The sequence below is a fragment of the Amblyraja radiata genome, chromosome 16 (genome assembly GCF_010909765.2).
Source record: "Amblyraja radiata isolate CabotCenter1 chromosome 16, sAmbRad1.1.pri, whole genome shotgun sequence".
In the NCBI taxonomy this organism is placed as follows: Eukaryota; Metazoa; Chordata; class Chondrichthyes; order Rajiformes; family Rajidae; genus Amblyraja; species Amblyraja radiata.
The window spans coordinates 36,686,007-36,706,373 of record NC_045971.1 but is presented as its reverse complement, the minus strand read 5'-3'; the positions used below and the strand labels follow the sequence as shown (position 1 = coordinate 36,706,373).

General features: G+C 46.2%; 1 protein-coding gene and 2 long non-coding RNA genes across 3 annotated transcripts in view; 2 read left to right on the top strand and 1 right to left on the bottom strand.

Moving 5' to 3' along the window:
- Positions 1 to 7,378: 7,378 nt before the first annotated feature.
- LOC116982137 lies at positions 7,379 to 8,029 on the top strand. Its single transcript, XR_004414362.1, has 2 exons — positions 7,379 to 7,787; positions 7,878 to 8,029. It is a non-coding gene; the product is annotated as an uncharacterized LOC116982137 (long non-coding RNA).
- An 8,302-nt stretch (positions 8,030 to 16,331) lies between these two features.
- Positions 16,332 to 20,367, bottom strand: part of LOC116982125 (zinc finger protein 501-like) — a 10,188-nt gene continuing 6,152 nt past the window's right edge. The window contains exon 2 of the mRNA XM_033035449.1: positions 16,332 to 19,223. Within this exon, the coding sequence (XP_032891340.1) occupies positions 17,916 to 19,127 (1,212 nt within the window). The 5' untranslated portion in view covers positions 19,128 to 19,223 and the 3' untranslated portion in view covers positions 16,332 to 17,915. The remainder of the gene's footprint in view (positions 19,224 to 20,367) is intronic.
- Positions 18,534 to 20,367, top strand: part of LOC116982144 — a 17,841-nt gene continuing 16,007 nt past the window's right edge. The window contains exon 1 of the long non-coding RNA XR_004414368.1: positions 18,534 to 18,569. This is a non-coding gene — a long non-coding RNA (uncharacterized LOC116982144). The remainder of the gene's footprint in view (positions 18,570 to 20,367) is intronic.

Genomic DNA, 20,367 nt, shown 5'->3' with positions numbered 1-20,367 from the left:
ATTAATTTCCCTAATACCACCTCCTTGGTGATCTTAATAGTATTTAGCTCCTCCATTCCTACCGCCCCCTGTTTATCCAGCGTTGGAATATTTTTTGTGTCTTCTATGGTGAAGACTGATACAAAATACTCGTTTAATGCCTTTGCCATTTCCATGTTCCCCACCAACAACTCTCCAGTCTCACCCTCCAATGGACCAACGTTCACCTTAGCCACCCTTTTTCTTTTTATATAGCTATAAAAACTCTTACTATTAGTTTTTATGTTGTTCGCTAAATTCCTTTCATAGTCTATTTTCCCCGTCTTAATTAATCTCTTAGTTATTCTTTGCTGACCTTTAAATGCTTCCCAATCCTCTACCCTCCCACTATCTCTGGCTACCTTATATGCCCTTGCCTTCAGCCGAATACTATCCTTTATAGTTTTACTGAGCCATGGCTGACTGTTCTTACCCTTACCCTTTTTTTCTTCATAGGAATAAATTTTTCTTGAAGGTTATACAGTAGATCCTTAAACGTACACCACTGCTCATGTACCGTCTTATTCTTGAGTCTGCTATCCCAGTCAACTTTGATCAGCTCAGTCCTCATACCTTCATAATCCCCCTTATTTAGACTAAGCACCCTAGCCTGAGTTTCAACCTGCTCCCCTTCTATTTGAATATGGAATTCGACCATATTGTGGTCACTTGTTCCCAACGAGTCCCTAACTATGACATTTTTAATCAATCCTGCTTCATTACACAGGACCAGATCCAAGATTGCCTCAAGCACCTCATTTACTCCATGCTGCCTGTAGAGATTGTAGATCTCTCTCTTTTTCCGAACCAAGTGTCCAATTTCCCTTGAAAATCAGGGCTCTTTCTAATTTTTACTATTTCCTTTCAACCGAACAGGGACATAAAGATTCTGTACTCTTAAAATGTCCCCTTTAAATGTCCTCAATTTCTCTTCTACATCCTTCCCATAAAACAAAATGTCCCAATTCACTCATTTTAAATCCTTATGCATCTCATCAAAGTTAGCCTTTCTCCAATCAAAAATCTCAACCCTAGGTCCAGTTCTGACCCTCTCCATAATTATATTGAAACTAATGGTATCGTGATCACTGGAACCGAAGTGCTCCCCAACGCATACCTCCGCCACCTGTCCGTCTCATTTCCTAACAGGAGGTCCAGCACTGCCCCTTCTCTAGTAGGTACCTCTATGTATTGCTGCAAAAAACGATCCTGCACACATTTTACAAACTCCAAACCATCCAGCTCATTTACAGAATGTGTTTCCCAGTCTATGTGTGGACAATTGAAATCTCCCACAATCACTACCTTGTGTTTACTACTAATATCTGCTGTCTCCTTACATATTTGCTCTTCCAATTCTCGCTCCCCATTTGGCGGTCTATAATACACCCCTATAAGTGTTGCTACACCTTTCCCACTTTTCAGTTCCACCCAAATAGCCTCCCTAGACGAGCCCTCTAATCTATCCTGCCAAAGCACTGCTGTAATATCTTCCCTGAAGCAACGAAATCCTGGAATATTTAGTTTCCAATCACAGCCCTCCTGCAACTATGTTTCACTGATCGTCACAACATCATACTTCCAGGTGTCAATCCAGGCTCTAAGATCATCTACCTTTCTTACAATGCTCCTAGCATTAAAATATACACATTTAAGAAACCCACCGCCTCTTATTCTCTGTTTATTATCTTTTTCTTCTTTCTCCTACATTTTGGGTCCAAGTGCTTCCCTTCTCTGCCTCCTGCCTCACACACTGTCTACTAAATGCTTGATAATCAAGCACAGTTTAACAGCTTAACAGTCTACCCATTCATTTATCGTGGATTGTTGTTGTGACAGGCTGATATTTGCATATGCTCACTGGCAGTGACTGGGGAGGGATTATTTTTGGTATCTCATTTTTCTTTTATTGTTGTTGTCTTGTTATATGTTAGCATACGTTGTTTTTTATATATTCTTTTCGTACACTCTGTCTGTAACAAATGGACAACTTTGCACTTTGTTATGTCCTGAAAACTAAATAAAAAAGATTTTGATTTAAAATAAAAGATCTGTGACTGTGCTGGGATCTGGGCTAAAATGTGATCTGGATTAGGCACCACAGCATGGAATGGTTCCACTATGGCATTAATGGACCACAAATCCTGAACCAATCTATATTGATTCAGTTTCCCTGCTTTGGGTACTGCGAGGATAGGCATATTACAGGATTGGCATTGGACCAGGATGCCCTGTTGCCCTGGATTAATTTATCATTGCTTGTTATTGCCTGCTACTTCAGCGGGCACTGTCGTATAGAAGGCAGTGCTACATTTTTCTGGAGAGCTACGTGGATGGGATCAATCTCAACACATCCTACCTGAGTCGGGACTTCTGCCCACACATGTGGATCCACATACGATGTTACCTCCCTCCCCAGAAGATGGCGTAGCTGCGTAGTAACCCTCCTTGGTGACTGATAACATCGAACAGTACAATTATTAGACAATTATTGTTCATGGCTCGTGTTGGGATCCGCCAGGCTGACTGCTTAATAAAACCATCGCTCCTAAATCCTTTGCATGAGATGGGAAGTTCACTTTCTTTGTTATATGCGGGGCAACCTCATAGTCCTGCTTCCACAATTCCGAGGGCACCTCAGCATACTCTGCTGTACCTGTGGTGATCACAAACTGCCTCGTTAATTTGACTGGCATAGAGATGGGGCATTGACATTAGGGATGGGGTATTGACATGTAAACCGATGCTTGTCAATCACTACATTGCTGATCTGATCCACGCCGAGTGTTCACTGTGTCTTCTGGTGCTCTCTGGAGCGCAGAAGGTTAAGGGGGGACTTGATAGAGGTCTTTAAGATGATGAGAGGGATAGACAGAGTTGATGTGTACAAGCTTTTCCCTTTGAGAATAGGGAAGATTCAAACAAGAGGACATTACTTCAGAATTAAGGGACAGACGTTTAGGGGTAACATGAGGGGGAACTTATTTACTCAGAGAGTGGTAGCGGTGTGGAATGAGCTTCCAGTGGAAGTGGTGGAGGCAGGTTCGTTGGTATAATTTTAAAATAAATTGGATAGGCATATGGATGAGAAGGGAATGGAGGGTTATGGGATGAGTTCAGGCAGGTGGGACTAAGGGAAATAATTGTTCGGCACGGACTTGTAGGCCCGAGATGGCCTGTTTCCGTGCTGTAATTGTTATATGGTTGTTATATGGTTAAGTAGTCAGTTAAGCAACTTGTTGTTTTCTCTACTTCATACAGTGGGCGTTGTAGGGATATGTGGATACTGGTACGGGTTCTACTCCCCCACTCACCCAAATCAATCCTTGTCATCTCTCTCTATTAAACCAGTGCCAACCATTAGATCACGCAAGCTGCTGATCGAGTCCTAAGACTAGGAAAGTGGATCACGTCACTCCAGTTTTTAGTTCTTTACACTGGTTTCCAGTCTGTCAAATAATTGATTTCAAAATATTATTGTTGGTTTATAAAGCACTGAATGGCCTAGGGCCAAAATACATTTGTGATCGATCTTCTGCTACATTATTTTTCTATGGTTTGCAATGGAACTTATTATTATTTAAATTATGTAAAGCGCTTTGGGGTCAATGCAAATTGGCTTAAAATGCGCTATATAAATAAAGTTTACTTACTTACTTACTACTTACTTACATTATTAACCATCCACACCTATGAGATGGTCTGCGACAGGTCCGCTTTCTGTCCCCAGACTCAGAACTAAACATGGAGAAGCAGCGTTTTGTTCACATATGAAACAAACTTCCAGAAAAATGCAGGTCCGCTCCAACACTCAGTTCTTTTAAAGACTTTTCTGTTTGACACTGCCTTTAATTAAATTAAATAATTATTCATTTCTTACATTGCACTGTAACCGTTAGTCATATTTTATACGTGTCCTATTCTTTTTAGCTTGTTTTTATATTCTATTCTTTTGAATGACCCTTCTGGTTCTCCCAAGATACCACTCAAATTAACAAAGAATCCTTACACATGATTCAGCAAAAGTCACGTACGCACAATATCAATGGTATTAAGTGATGTCCCAAGAAGCATCAGCCAAGTCCGAATATGGAGTTGTTGTTCGCCTTTTGCTCAAAACAAAGCATTCCAAAGGCATAGAAACATAGAAAATAGGTGCAGGAGGAGGCCATTCGGTCCTTCGAGCCAGCCCCATCATTCATTGTGATCATGAATGATCATCCCCAAAATCAATAACCAATGCCTGCCTTCTCCTTGACTCCACTAGCCCCTAGAGCTCTATCTAACTCTGTCTTAAATCCATCCAGTGATTTGGCCCCCACTACCCTCTGTGGTAGGGAATTCCACAAATTCACAACTCTCTGGGTGAAAACGTTTTTTCTCACCTCAGTCTTAAACGACCTCCTCTTTATTCTAAGACTATGGTCCCCTGGTTCTGGACCTGCCCAACATTGGGAACATTTTTCCTGCATCTAGCTTGTCCAGTCCTTTTATAATTTTATATGTTTCTATAAGATATCCCCTCATCCTTCCAAACTCCAGTGAATACAAATGAATACAGGGAACTACAGACCAGTTAGCCTGACTTCGGTGGTGGGAAAAGATGCTGGAGTCAATTATTAAAGAGGTAATAATGGGGCGTGCGGATAGCAGTAAAAGGATTAGTCCAAGTCAGCATGGATTTATGAAAGGAAAATCATGCTTGACTAATCTGGATTTTTTTTCAGGATGTGACAAGTAAAATGGATGAAGGGGAGCCAGTGGATGCAGTATATGTAGACTTTCAGAAAGCCTTTGATAAGGTCTTGCACAGGAGACTGATGACTAAAATTAGAGCACATGGTATTGGGGGTAGGGTGTTGACGTGGATAGAAAATTGGTTGGCAGACCGGAAGCAAAGAGTAGGAGTGAACGGGTCCTTTTCAGAATGGCAGGCAATGGCGAGTGGATTGCCGCAAGGCTCGGTGTTGGGGCCGCAACTGTTTAGCATATATATTAATGATTTGGAAGAGGGAATTAGGAGCAATACTAGCAAGTTTGCGGACGACACAAAGCTGGGTGGCAATGTGAATTGTGAATAGGATGTTAGGAGGTTACAGGGTGACATGGACAGGTTGAGTGAGTGGGCAAATGCATGGCAGATGCAGTATAATATAATATAAAGTGAGTCACTGCACTGCCAGCCCACCAGAAGTGAGTGACTGCACTGCCAGCCCACCAGCCGTGAGTGACTGCATTGCCAGCCCACCAGCCGTGAGTAAGTGAACTGCCAGCCCACCAGCTGTCAGTGACTGAACTGCCAGCCCAATAACTCATTCAGTCCACCCTCTCCCCCTTCTCTCTGACAGAGTCTGTCACCTGTTTTGGGCAGTATTTCTGGCAGTTTCTCAGCTGCCAGCCTGCCAGGCCTGAGTGACTGTACTGCCAGCCCTCAATGACTGAGCTGCCTGGCCCCAGTGACTGAGCTGCCAGCCCAAGAATCCATTTGGCTCACAATGTCCATACTAGCCCTGTGGAGAGAAGTCCCTTCGGCCCACAACACCCATACTAGCGCAACAGAAAGCCCCCCCTCCCCCCCTCCCCACTGTCCAGAAATATTGGAATTGGTGGAGAGGTGGAATATTGCATTGGGTCACCATCCTCCCGTGTGATGCTGGGACCCAACGGGTCCCACTTAGTCTAGTATATAGATAAATGTGAGGTTATCCACATTGGTGGCAAAAACAAGGGGGCAGATTATTATCTCAATGGGGTTAGGTTAGGTAAGGGGGAGGTACAGCGAGACCTGGGTGTCCTTGTACACCAGTCACTGAAAGTTGGCGTGCAGGTACAGCAGGCAGTGAAAAAAGCTAATGGAATGTTGGCCTTCATAACAAGAGGATTTCAGTATAGGAGTAAAGAGGTTTTTCTGCAGCTGTATAGGGCTCTGGTAAGACCACATCTGGAGTATTGTGTACAGTTTTGGTCTCCTAATTTGAGGAAGGACATCCTTGAGATTGAGGCAGTGCAGCGCAGGTTCATGAGATTGATCCCTGGGATGGCGGGGCTGTCATACGAGGAAAGATTGAAAATACTCGGCTTGTATTCACTGGAGTTTAGAAGGATGAGGGGGGGGTCTTATAAAAACATATAACATTATAAAAGGACTGGACAAGCTAGATGCAGGAAAAATGTTCCCAATGTTGGGCGAGTCCAGAACCAGGAGCCACAGTCTTAGAATAAATGGGAGGCCATTTAAGACTGTGGTGAGAAAAAACGTTTTCACCCAGAGATTGGGAATTTGTGGAATTCCTTGCCACAGAGGGCAGTGGAGGCCAAGTCACTGGATGGATTTGAGAGAGTTAGATAGAGCTCTAGGGGGTTAGTGGAATCAAGGGATGTGGGGAGAAAGCAGGCATGGGTTATTGATTGGGGATGATCAGCCATGATCACAATGCTGGCTTGAAGGGCCGAATGGTCTCCTCCTGCACCTATTTTCTATGTTTCTAAACTAAAAGTTGCTGTCAGCAGAGATAAGCAATGTTCATCATTGAAGGCTGAAATGGCTTCAAATAGTGAGGATTGGTGAAGAATAACCTGAGACAAAATGTAACATTGTTTGCGATCAAAAAAGTATGTTGTGCACAGTGTGTGTAATAATTGCCCTTTTTCTTCTGCAACATTGGTGACGTCTGCATTGGAAAAAGGTGACAGTGTGCACTGGGATTTGACCACAATTGAATCTATGGATCGTATTTTGTACAGCTAATCCATTGTGAGTCATATCTTGCAGTACACATTATCACTCTCTTCATAAAGGCAAGAGTGGGCATGTTGCTGTAGAAACTCCTCAGAGGAAAGACACTTGTAGGAAAGGACACATTTCTTAATCTAATCAAATCCATGAAATAAATAAAATACAACAGCGGCGAAACAATTTTGCCGAGTGCAGGTGAAAGAGTTGGTTATTAATCGATTGTTGTTATATTTAAGCTTTCTTGTTGTAAAAGGCCAATTGTTGGCATGATGGGATTTGCACAACTCCCATCGTGACAAGGGTTTTTTTTTAACTTAAGTTGAAGAGGTTAATCAAATAAGAAGGGGCCAAGAGGATGCCATTTGGGATGGCTGACTTTTGGCAAAGAGTGAAAAACAACTCCATATTTGGAGATGGATGATGGTTTTTGTACATTACATCATGCATTTGGTTTTATATCTGTATGTATATAAACTCGCATTTTCTGGTATTTCTGTGTGTGTACTGCTGGAGATTCAGACGTGAAACTGTTGCCTCTGGGTCTTTAAGCCCACGCCCGTCAGACGTTAAATTAAAGCTTTGTATGGTCTTAAGAATTTGTATGTCTATCCTTTTAAATGAACTTTTTCATTGGCGTAGTCGCGCAGGTCTCACTGGAACTACCACTGGATGACTGAGCAGAGGTTACCAGGACTGGAAAGGGAGGAATATAAGCTCTATCGGTCCATTGTAACCGACTCCTAGACACTCCTGGAAACACCTCTGTTTCTTTATCAGAAGTTGGTCTGTTCCCAGCTGAGGTTCTTAGAGATAGACAAAGGTAAGACCAATTGTGAATTGTATATGTATTTTTACGTATGTATTTTCTGTATGTATTTTTAAGAAAGAATTGGGCTTTTTTTCTCTCTCTCTCTTTCTGTCTATCTTCTTTTTTTCTCACTTTCTCTCTCCCTCTACAAAGGGCTTGTTATCCTTTTTGAGACATGCGAGGAGTTATCGGGTTGAGAAATAAGCGGCGTTGTTTTTTTAAAGAGTTAAGAAGTCTGCCAAGTTGAGAAACTGGGGGGCTCGATTAGCGGATCTGCCTCGTTGAGACACTTGGGACGTATATTAAAAAGTTAAGAAGTCTGCCAAGTTGAGAAACTGTGGTCTCGATTAGCGGGTCTGCCTCGTTGTGATACTTGGGACTTTTTTTAAGGGATAAGGAGTCTGCCAAGTTGAGAAACTGGGGGTCTCGATTAGCGGGCCTGCCTGGTTGAAATACTTGGGGCATTGTTTTATTTTAAAGAATTGTGAAGTCTGTTTTCACTTTCTCTTTCTGTCTTTCTCTTTCTCTCTCTCTCTTTTTCTCTATCTATCTATGGGGTATACTCTGGATAACATTGAAGGAGGACCCCCCATTCAACATATATGTTTTTTTAATTCTAAGTATAATAAGAAATTTAGAATATTAAGTTACAAGCTGACCACATGGTTAGGAAATGAGAAAAGGTGGAGGGATCCTTTTTCCTGACAAAGCAAAATAAGGGAAATTGGCTGGGAAATTCGGACAGAATTAAGCATTTCCTGACTAAGGCAGACGGAGAAGAGGAAGGGAGTAAGGACTGAGGCAGAAGAAGAAGAGAAACATTCTTAAATTCAACATTGAGATTTAAAACAAACCTGCCTTCCAGATTTGAATAGCTTTTGGCACAGAGCAACATAATGGCAGGCAACCTTGCACTGCTAAGCCTAGAATGAGAATGTGGATCTTTGTCTGTGGAACTGTACAAAAGGGACGGATTGCATCTTAACAGGTGGGGAACCAGCATTCTGGCCACTGCTACACGGGTGGTTTTAAACTGAATAAGGGGGTGGGGTGTCAAATGGGATAGTCGAGGATGGAGTTAAAGGGAAAGGGTTTCTTAAATGTGTGAGCGTAGAAACAGAGGGGTGTAAAATGAGGGTAGAAGCAATAGGTAGCAAAGTGAAAAGTAAAAGTGGCAGGCAGACAAATCCAGGGCCAAAATAAAAAAGGGCCCCTTTTCAACATAATTATATAAGGGGTAAGAGTGTTGTAAAAACAAGCCTGAAGGCTTTCTGTCTCAATGCAAGGAGCATTCGTAATAAGGTGGATGAGTTGAATGTGCAGATAGCTATTAATGACTATGATATAGTTGGGATCACGGAGACATGGCTCCAGGGCGACCAAGGCTGGGAGCTGAACATCCAAGAATATTCAATATTCAGGAGGGATAGACAGAAAGGAAAAGGAGGTGGGGTAGCGTTGCTGGTTAGAGAGGAGATTAACGCAATAGAAAGGAAGGACATTAGCCTGCAGTCCGTCTGTTTTTTTTTCTTTCGTTTTGTTCATTGTCATGTTTTAGTTAATTTAGTTTTATTAAGTTGTGTATGTGTGTGGGTGGGGTGGGAGAAACATGTTTTGGTCTCTTCCTTCGGGGGATGCGACTTTTTCTTCGGTCGTATTCCCCGTCTCCGTCTGCGCCGAGGCCTAATGGCGGAGCTGGCGACATCGGAGCTGTAGCAGCAGCAGCGGCGGCAGCGGAGACCTGACTCGGCCCCGAAACTGTGGCGGCGGCGGCGGCAGCAGCGGAGACCGGACTCGGCCCCGAAACTGTGGCGGCGGCAGCAGCAGCAGCGGAGACCGGACTCGGCACCGAAACTGTGGCGGCGGCGGCGGCAGCAGCGGAGACCGGACTCGGCACCGAAGCTGTAGCAGCGGCAGCAGCGGCAGCGGAGACCTGACTCGGCCCCGAAACTGTGGCGGCGGCAGCAGCGGCAGCGGAGACCCGGCTCGGCCCTGGAGCTGTAGCAGCAACAGCAGCGGCAGCGGAGACCCGGCTCGGCCCTGGAGCTGTAGCAGCAACAGCAGCGGCAGCGGAGACCTGACTCGGCCCCGAGGCTGTGGCGGCGGCAGCAGCAGCAGCGGAGACCCGGCTCGGCGCAGAAGCTGCGGCGGCGGCAGCAGCAGCAGCGGAGACCTGACTCGGCCCCGAAGCTCTAGCGGCGGCAGCAGCAGCAGCGGAGACCCGGCTCGGCACAGAAGCTGCGGTGGCGGCAGCAGCAGCAGCAGCGGCGGAGACCCGACTCGGCCCTGGAGTTGCGGCGGAGGCAGCAACCACCCGCGGAGTTTGAACCGTCGCCTCGGCGCAGAGGGAGAACAAAGGGGGAAGAGACAGAGACTTTAAGATTTTGCCTTCCACCACAGTGAGGAGGTGTTTGGTGAACTCACTGTGGTGGATGTTAAATTTGTGTTGATTGTGTGTTTTTGCCATTTTTAAAAATTATATGTATGACTGCAGGGAAACAAAATTTCGTTCAGACCGAAAGGTCTGAATGACAATAAAACGAATCTAATCTAATCTAATCTAATCTAGAGCTGCGAAACATTAAGTAGCTGAAAACGCTAGTGGGAGTTGTGTACAGGCCACCTAACAGTAGTAGCGGAGTTGGGGATGGCATCAAACAGGAAATTAGAAATGCGTGCAACAAAGGTAAAACAGTTATAATGGGTGACTTCAATCTACATATATATTGGGTGAATCAAATTGGCAAGGGTGCTGAGGAAGAGAATTTCTTGGAATGTATGCGGGATAGTTTTCTAAACCAACATGTAGATGAACCAACGAGAGAGCAGGCTGTTCTAGACTGGTTATTGAGTAATGAGGAAGGGTTAGTTAGCAGACTTGTTGTGTGTGGCCCCTTGGGCAAGAGTGACCATAATATGGTTGAGTTCTTCATTAGGATGGAGAGTGACATTGTTAATTCAGAAACAAGGGTCATTGAAGGTATGAGACGTGAATTGGCCTAGATAGACTGGCAATTGATTCTTAAAGGGTTGACGGTGGATATGCAATGGAAGGCATTTAAAGACTGCATGGATGAGCTACAACAATTGTTAGTCCCAGTTTGGCAAAAGAATAAATCAGTAGATTTCCAAAGTCTACAGAGAGATTTAGGCCATCTGGAAGAATGGGCTGAAAGATGGCAGATGGAGTTTAATGCTGATATAAGTGTGAGGTGCTAAATCTTGGCAGGACAAATCAAAATAGGATGTACATGGTAAATGGTAGCGAATTGAGGAATGCAGTTGAACAGAGGAATCTAGGAATAACTGTGCATAGTTCCCTGAAGGTGGAATCTCATGTAGATAGGGTGGTAAAGAAAGCTTTTGGTATGCTAGCCATTGGTGAGACCAATTCTGGAGTATGGTGTACAATTTTGGTCGCCCAATTATAGGAAGGCTGTCAACAAAATAGAGAGTACAGAGAAGATTTACTTGAATGTTGCCTGGGTTTCAGCAACTAAGTTACAGAGAAAGGTTGAATAAGTTAGGTCTTTATTCTCTGGAGCGCAGAAGGTTAAGGGGGGACTTGATAGAGGTCTTTAAAATGATGAGAGGGATAGACAGGGTTGACGTCGACAAGCTTTTACCATTGAGAGTAGGGAAGGTTCAAACAAGAGGACATTACTTCAGAATTAAGGGACAGAAGTTTAGGGGTAACATGAGGGGGAACTTCTTTACTCAGAGAGTGGTAGCTGTGTGGAATGAGCTTCCAGTGGAAGTGGTGGAGGCAGGTTCGATTTTATCATTTAAAAATAAATTGGATAGGTATATGGATGGGAAAGGAATGGTGGGTTATGGTCTGCGTGCAGGTAGATGGGACTAGGGGAAAATAATTGTTTGGCACGGACTTGTTGGGCCGAGATGGCCTGTTTCTGTGCTGTAATTGTTATATGGTTATATGGTATATATGGAAGGTAGTGCATCCGTGGATAAAAGGGAAATCAGGGATAGTATCAAAACAAAAGATGAGGCATACAAATTAGCCAGAAAAAGCAGCCAACCGGAGGACTGGGAGAAATTCAGAGTCCAGCAGCGGAGGACAAAAGGCTTAATTAGGAAAGGGAAAATGGATTATGAAAGAAAACTGGCAGGGAACATAAAAACTGACTGCACAAGTTTTTATAGATATGTGAAGAGAAAAAGATTGGTTAAAACAAATGTAGGTCCCTTGCAGTCAGAAACAGGTGAATTGATCATGGGGAACAAGGACATTACAGAACAATTGAATAATTACTTTGGTTCTGTCTTCACTAAGGAAGACATAAATAATCTGCCGGAAAGAGCAGGGGACCGGGGGTCAAATGAGATGGAGGAACTGAGTGAAATCCAGGTTGGCCGGGAAGTGGTGTTAGGTAAATTGAATGCATTAAAGGCCGATAAATCCCCAGGGCCAGATAGGCTGCATCCCAGAGCACTTAAAGAAGTAGCCCCAGAAATAGTGGATGCATTAGTGATAATTTTTCAAAACTCTTTAGATTCTGGAGTAGTTCCTGAGGATTGGAGGGTAGCTAATGTAACCCCACTTTTTAAAAAGAGAGGGAGAGAGAAAACGGGGAATTACAGACCAGTTAGTCTAACATCGGTAGTGGGGAAACTGCTAGAATCAGTTATTAAAGATGGGATAGCAGCACATTTGGAAAGTGGTGAAATCATTGGACAAATTCAGCATGGATTTATGAAAGGTAAATCATGTCTGACGAATCTTATAGACTTTTTCGAGGATGTAACTAGTAGAGTGGATAAGGGAGAACCAGTGGATGTGTTATATCTGGACTTTCAGAAGGCTTTCGACAAGGTCCCACATAAGAGAATAGTATACAAACTTAAAGCACACGGTATTGGGGGTTCAGTATTGATGTGGATAGAGAACTGGCTGGCAGACAGTAAGCAAAGAGTAGGAATAAACGGATCCTTTTCACAATGGCAGGCAGTGACTAGTGGGGTACCGCAAGGCTCAGTGCTGGGACCCCAGCTATTTACAATATATATTAATGATTTGGACGAAGGAATTGACTGCAACATCTCCAAGTTTGCGGATGACACGAAGCTGGAGGGCAGTGTTAGCTGTGAGGAGGATGCTAGGAGTCTGCAAGGTGTCTTGGATAGGCTGGGTGAGTGGGCAAATGCATGGCAGATGCAGTATAATGTGGATAAATGTGAGGTTATCTACTTCGGCGGCAAAAACAGGAAAGTAGACTATTATCTAAATGGTGGCCGATTAGGAAAAGGGGAGATGCAATGAGACCTGGGTGTCATGGTACACCAGTCATTAAAAGTAGGCATGCAGGTGCAGCAGGCAGTGAAGATAGCGAATGATATGTTAGCATTCATAGCAAAAGGATTTGAGTATAGGAGCAGGGAGGTTCTACTGCAGTTGTACAGGGTCTCGGTGAGACCACACCTGGAGTATTGTGTACAGTGTTGGTCTCCTAATCTGAGGAAAGACATTATTGCCATAGAGAGAGTACAGAGAAGGTTCACCAGACTGATTCTTGGGATGTCAGGACTTTAATATGAAGAAAGACTGGATAGACTCGGCTTGTACTCGCTAGAATTTAGAAGATTGAGGGGGGATCTTATAGAAACTTGCAAAATTCTTAAGGGGTTGGACAGGCTAGATGCAGGAAGTTTGTTCCCGATGTTGGGGAAGTCCAGAACAAGGGTTCACAGTTTAAGGATAAGGGGGAAATCTTTTAGGACCGAGATGAGGAAAACATGTTTCACATAGAGAGTGGTGAATCTCTGCCACAGAAGGTAGTTGAGGCCAGTTCATTGGCTATATTTAAGAGGGAGTTAGATGTGGCCCTTGTGGCTAAAGGGATCAGGGGGTATGGAGAGAAGGCAGGTACAGGATACTGAGTTGGATGATCAGCCATGATCATATTGAATGGCGATGCAGGCTCGAAGGGCCGAATGGCCTACTCCTGCAACCTATTTTCTATGTTTCTATGAATTTGAGACCTTATTGGGTGTGGCCACTTTGAAAAAAGAGGAGACTGATTGGTTGCCACTTCAGTGGGTGTGGCCAGACTTTGAGTGACGGGAAATCTGACCAATCACGATCTGGATCATGTCCAATCACAGCGTCCAGGATCCTGACTGACAGGGAATTGGACCATCCTACCCCGCTGCCTATCATTGTGGAGATCTATGGTAGAAGAAAAAATGATGTAACGGGTTTTATTTCCAACTTAATTTTCTCGTTTCAACAAGGCTTTCACAATTTAAAGACTTTATAACCACAATTGAGACCTCAGTCCTCCCAGAGCAATGCCTGAGCTAATAAAACATAGTGGCTTGTAAAATCTTTCTTGTAAATTGTTTGAAACCAAGTTTTTGGTGAGAAAAGAAAAAGGTTTTGTCAGAAAAAGGGAAAGTAGATTACAAGGAGATGTCTTTGAAGTAAATATAGTATGAACTCCTTTTGTAAATGGCTTTTGTACATTCTGTTGTGTATGTGTATGGGTTCCTTTAAGAGACTGAAATGCATGGGGTAAATTATGTATTGCCTTGGTGTAAATATGTTATTTTAATTCTTGTTGCTACGATAAAAACAAATCAGGTTTGACGTCTTTGATACCTGTGTTACACTTTGAAGAGAAATTCAGAGACCAGCAGAGGAGGACAACGGGCTTAATTAGGAAAGGAAAAATAGATTATGAAAGAAAACTGTCAGGGAACATAAAAACTGACTGCAAAAGTTTTTATAGATATGTGAAAATGATCTGGATGAGGGAATTGAAGGCAATATCTCCAAGTTTGCGGATGACACTAAGCTGGGGGGCAGTGTTAGCTGTGAGGAGGATGCTAGGAGACTGCAAGGTGACTTGGATAGGCTGGGTGAGTGGGCAAATGTTTGGCAGATGCAGTATAATGTGGATAAATGTGAGGTTATCCATTTTGGTGGCAAAAACAGGAAAGCAGACTATTATCTAAATGGTGGCCGACTAGGAAAGGGGGAGATGCAGCGAGACCTGGGTGTCATGGTACACCAGTCAAGGGAAATCAGGGATAGTATCAAAGCGAAGGATGATGCGTACAAATTAGCCAGAAAAAGCAGCATACCGGAAGTATCCTTTCCATTAACAATACCCCTTAACCTTACTGAGATTCTGGCCTTGCACAGGTTTCGCAATAAAAAAGCAACTAATGGGTGCCTTCAGAATGGCAGTCAAGGACCCATATTTAAAGAATGGTATGTGGCCTCTTTTTAAGAGGATGGAAGGTAAATGAGACCAGGGTTTGGGAAATACCATGGCTTAAATTAGTGAATTGCCCCAGAGCCCAGTTAATACTACCTGTTATTGTGTCAGAAGAAGCAACGGAGTATACTTGAGGAACAGCACCTGCACCAAGGTTAGTGCAAATGGCCGCTGAGTCCAATACATGGGACGTATTTTGTATGTGGATTCTGGGCATACCCATGGTTACCTGGGGATGAGAAGAACTGGGAAAGATTGATTAGGTCAACCTATAACTGAATGGGATGTTGTTATTTTTTGTCCCTCACGTGAGAACTGTGTAACATCTAACTGAATTGTATATTCCCGATGAGGGCGAAATGAAGTATATCAGAGTCAGAGCAATTCTGGATGATTGCTTTCCCCACTTTATGGGGACAGCCTGTCTATCACGGGAATTGATTAATATGTCCCGTGGATTGGAGAAATTATTTAATTAAATGGTGGACATCTTTACCTACAAGTAAAAGGCTCTTTCATCCATTATGGCTGAAATGGATGCACTTTGTCGTATATCCCTATAGGATAACAGGAAGGACTTGTGCTATTATAGGGTGTGCATGCTGCACTTACACCCCTGGTGAATCTTCTAACATTACAGATTTAGCAGCACATATTACTGCAGATATAAAGACGATTACAGAGGTAGGGGAGGAAATGCATAACTTTAATAAAGGTGGAGAATGGTGGCCATTTAGCATGTTCGGAGGAATATGGGGAATGGTAATACATTATGGATCTATTGTACTGCTGATCATTATATTAATCTATGTAATGAAATGTCTGAAGCCTTTACTATGTACTAACCAAGGACTGTAGTGTTATCATTTATATGATAAAAAGGGAGGAATGAAAGAGTTAGTGATTAATTGATTGTTGTCATATTTAAGCTTTCCTGTTGTAAAAGGCCAATTGTAATGCATGATGGGATTTGCACAACTCCCATCGTGACAAGGGTTTTTTTAAACTTAAGTTGAATAGTTCTCAGCTGTCTTGCAAGGTTTTTTATGTAAATTGAAGAGGTTAATCAGATAAGAAGGGGCCCAGAGGATGCCATTGGGGTAACTGGCTTTTGTCAAAGAGTGAAAAACAAATCCATATTTGGAGGTGGCTGATGGTTTTTGTACATTACATCATGCAATTGGTTTTATTTCTGTACGCATATAAACTCGCGTTTTCTGGTATTGTGTGTGCGCTGCTGGAGATTCAGATGTAAAACTGTTGCCTCTGGGTCTCTAAGTCTACACCCGTCAGACATTAAATTAAAGCTTTGTATGGTCTTAAGAATTTGTACTTTGTCTATCTTTTTCAGTTAACTTTTTCACAGGAACTATCCTTGTAGTGCTGGGGAGGTGTCTGAATGTCCTACACCTACAGATATGCATGGAGGCGAGAATAATTTCTCATCATTTCTGGAGATGGTTGGCATTTTCTTTCATTATTGTTAGCACAACATGAATTCTGAAGAATTCCAAAGAACACAGTAAGGTCAGGAAAAACTAGCTTTATTTGTTATGTAATGCACAAATGTGTCAAGACTTTCTTTTGAAAAAAACACTTTAAAATGCCTTTACGTTTTTGGGCCAGTGGCAGCCAGCTGGCACTGTGAGCTGTCGGCTGTGTGCAGCTTGGCTCACTTTTGCATTTTCACTTGGATACAGTATGAATGAGAAGATGCTGGTACTGCTGACTGTCTGCTCCTCGACTGGACCAAGGAGGGCTTATGTTAGGAACACTTCTCCATCCGTTTCCCACCAAGGATGGCTGACTTGTTGAGTTATACCGGCACTTTGGAGGGGAATGGACAGGCGACGTGTCGGGTCTGGACACTGCTGTTCCTCCAGTTTGTGCGTCACCTCATTCTGGCAATGCAGGAGGCCCAGGACAGAAAGATCAGTGTGGGAGTGGGAAGGGGAGTGGGAATGGTTGACTGGCAGGAGATTCAGCAGGCCTTGGTGGACCGAGCACAAGTGTAAGGTGAAATGCACACCTAGTCTAGATACAAGGAGCGAGAGAGTGCCAGTGTGAGAGAAGCGAGGGAGTGTGTGTGACAGAGAGAGGGTGTGTGAGGCAGAGAGAGGGAGTGTGTGTGAGAGAGAGAGAGAGTGTGTGTATGAGAGAGAGGGGGAGTGTGTGAGAGGGAGAGCAAGAAAGAGAGGGCGTGTGTGAGAGAGGGAGTGTGTGTGTGCGTGAGAATTGTTCGGCACGGACTTGTAGGGCCGAGATGGCCTGTTTCCATGTTGTGATTATTATATGGTTATATGGAGTGTGTGTGAGAGAGGGGGTGTGGGAGAGGGACGGAGTAGAAGTGGTGAGGGGGGAAGCTATACATTTCTGTCAGGGAGGTTCTACTGCAGTTGTACTTGGTGAGACCACACCTGGAGTATTGCGTACAGTTTTGGTCTCCTAATCTGAGGAAAGACATTCTTGCCATAGAGAGAGTACAGAAAAGGTTCACCAGACTGATTCCTGGGATGGCAGGACTTTCATATGAAGAAAGACTGTGGAGAGAATTTGGGTACAAGTAATGTATAAGTGGGGCTTTAAGGGACATTGGTCAGGTAGCATTTGGAGTATTGCACACAGTTCTGGTCACTCCATTACAGGACTGATGTGGAGGCTTTGGGAAGGTGCAGAGTGGTTTCCCAGAATGGTTTAAAAACATGGAACTGCAGATGCTGGTTTACAAAAAATGATACAAAATGCTGGAGTAACTCAGCGGGACAGGCAGCATCTCTGGAGAGAAGGAATGGGTGACATTTCGGGTCGAAACTGAAGAGGGCCTGGACCTGAAACATTACCCATTCCTTCCAGCATTTTGTGTCTACCTAAACAGCGCCTATCCACGTCGTGGTGTGCCAGCAGGCTGGAGGAGCGGGCAAAGGCCCTGCCCCAGAGCGGGCAGGTAAAGGAGCGCTGGCCGGTGTGGACTCGCCGGTGCTCCAGCAGGTGGTCAAGGCGGGTGAAGCCCTTACCACAGGACAGGCAGGGGAAGGGACGCTCACTGCTATGGGTATGCCGGTGCTGCCACAGGCTGGACATGTGGGTGAAACCCTTGCCACACTCAGTGAACTCAAAGGGTCTCTCTCTGGTGTGTATCCGCTGGTTCTCCCGCAGCCCCCGTGCTCTCTTGAACCTCTTGCCACAGTGGGAGCAGCTGCTTGCTGGTGTGAGCCCGCTGGTGCTGCTGCAACCCCTGCGAGGTGTGAAATGCCTCACCGCAGTACAGACAGTCGTAGGGCAGGCCACTGGTGTGCACGCGCTGGTGAGACAAGGCGTGGGAGGCCATGGCAAAGAGCTCTCCACACACTGGGCTGGGGACGGGACAGTCGCCGGCATGCACCTGCTGGTGGGACAGCAGCCTGTAGGAGCTGGTGAAGCCCTTGCCGCATTGGGCACAGGTGTAGGGGCGCTCGCCGGTGTGGGTACGCTGGTGCACCACTAGGTTGCTGGAGTGGGTGAAGCCCTTGCCGCAGTTGTTGCAGGTGTAGGGGCGCTCGCCGGTGTGGGTGCGCAGGTGGGACAGCAGCCTGGTGGAGCTGGTGAAGCCCTTACCGCACTGGGCACAGGTGTAGGGGCGCTCGCCGCTGTGGGTGCGCTGATGCTCCTGCAGGTTGCTGGAGTGGGTGAAGCCCTTGCCGCAGTTGTTGCAAGTGTAGGGGCGCTCCCCGGTATGGATGCGCTGGTGCTCCAGCAGGCTGCTGTAGTGGGTGAATCCCTTGCTGCAGTTGTTGCAAGTGTAGGGGCGCTCCCCGGTGTGGATGCGCTGGTGCTCCAGCAGCTTGCTGGACTGGGTGAAGCCCTTGCCGCATTCGCTGCAGGTGTAGGGCCGCTCCCCGGTGTGCACGCGCCTGTGCAACTTCAGTTCCGACGACGACTTGAAGCCTTTCCCGCAGTCGGAGCAGGTGAAGGGCCGCTCACTGCTGTGCACCCGCCGGTGCTGCCATAGCCCCGACAACCGGGAAAAGCTCTTGCCGCAGGTGGAGCAGCCATAGGGCCTCTCGCCCGTGTGCACCTGCCGGTGGAGCTTCAGGACCTGCGCTGTCTTGAAACTCTTGCCGCAGGCGGAGCAGGTGAAGGGTCTCTCTCCGGAGTGCACGCGGTTGTGCCGCCGCAGACTGCTGTAGCTGGTGAAGCTGTTGCCACAATCAGAGCAATCGAAAGGACGTTCTCCCGTGTGAACCCGCCGGTGGCTCTCCAGCAGGCTTGGCTTCTGCCAGGCCTTGCCACACACGTCACACTCATAATGCTTCTCCTTGATGTGCCCCGTCATGTGGTCCTCCATCGAAGCTCAGCCCGCACACCGGGCAGATGTGAGGGGGCTGACCTCAATAGCCACATACGTCCCCGTCTCTCCGTCCACAGCAACGGCTCCTAAATCCTGCAGGAGAAAAACACAGAGGGTCAACAAGGGGCAAACAGGACATTACTGGTACATATTCAGTGTGTTTATGGCGGAAGAAACCATTATATATTTCTGAGCGGCAGTGGCACAGCGGGACAGTTGCTGCCTCACCGCCAGAGACCCAGGCTCGATCCTGACTATGGGTGCTGTCTGTGTGGAGCCTCAACTACCTCCTCTGGCAGCTCATTTCATACACCCTCCACCCCTTGTGTGAAAAAGTTACCCCTCAGGTTCCTATCAAACCATTTCCCCTTCACCTTGAACCCAAGTCTTCTGGTCCTCGATTCCCCCACTCTGGGCAATAGATTCTGTGCGTCTACCCGATCTATTTCCATCATGAATTTATACACTTCTACAAGACCACCTCTCATCCTCCTGTGCTGCAAGGATTAATGAGCCAGCCCACTCAACCCCTCCCTGTAGCTCACACCGTCTATTCCAGTGCTTCTTAAACTCCCCTCCACTCCTCCTCCTCTCCTCGCTCCCCTCATGAAGTGGGTCCGGTTCTCCCTGGAGGGCGGGGTGTGGAGGGGAGGGGGTGAGGGAACGGTGAGGGGGCGCCGCACCAACCTGGACATACATGACGTCCGCCCGCCCGGCACCGTGACGTTCGCACGTCCCCCCCACCCGGCACCGTGTCGTCCACCGTGGTGTCCATACTCCTAGCGCCGTGTCGTCCACCCGGCAGTGACATCCGCATGCCCCGCCCCGCCCGCCTGGCACCGTTACGTCCGCCCGCCCTGCGCCATGATGCCTGCACATCCCGCCCACCCGGCACCGTTACGTCCACCCGCCCTGCGCCATGATGCCTGCACGCCCCGCCCCACCCACCTGGCACCGTTACGTCCGCCCGCCCTGCGCCATGATGCCTGCACGCCCCACCCACCTGGCACCGTTACGTCCACCCGCCCTGCGCCATGATGCCTGCATGCCCCGCCCCACCCACCTGGCACCGTTACGTCCACCCGCCCTGCGCCATGATGCCTGCACATCCCACCCACCCGGCACCGTTACGTCCACCCGCCCTGCGTCATGATGCCTGCACGCCCCGCCCCACCCACCTGGCACCGTTACGTCTGCCCGCCCTGCGCCATGATGCCTGCATGCCCCGCCCCACCCA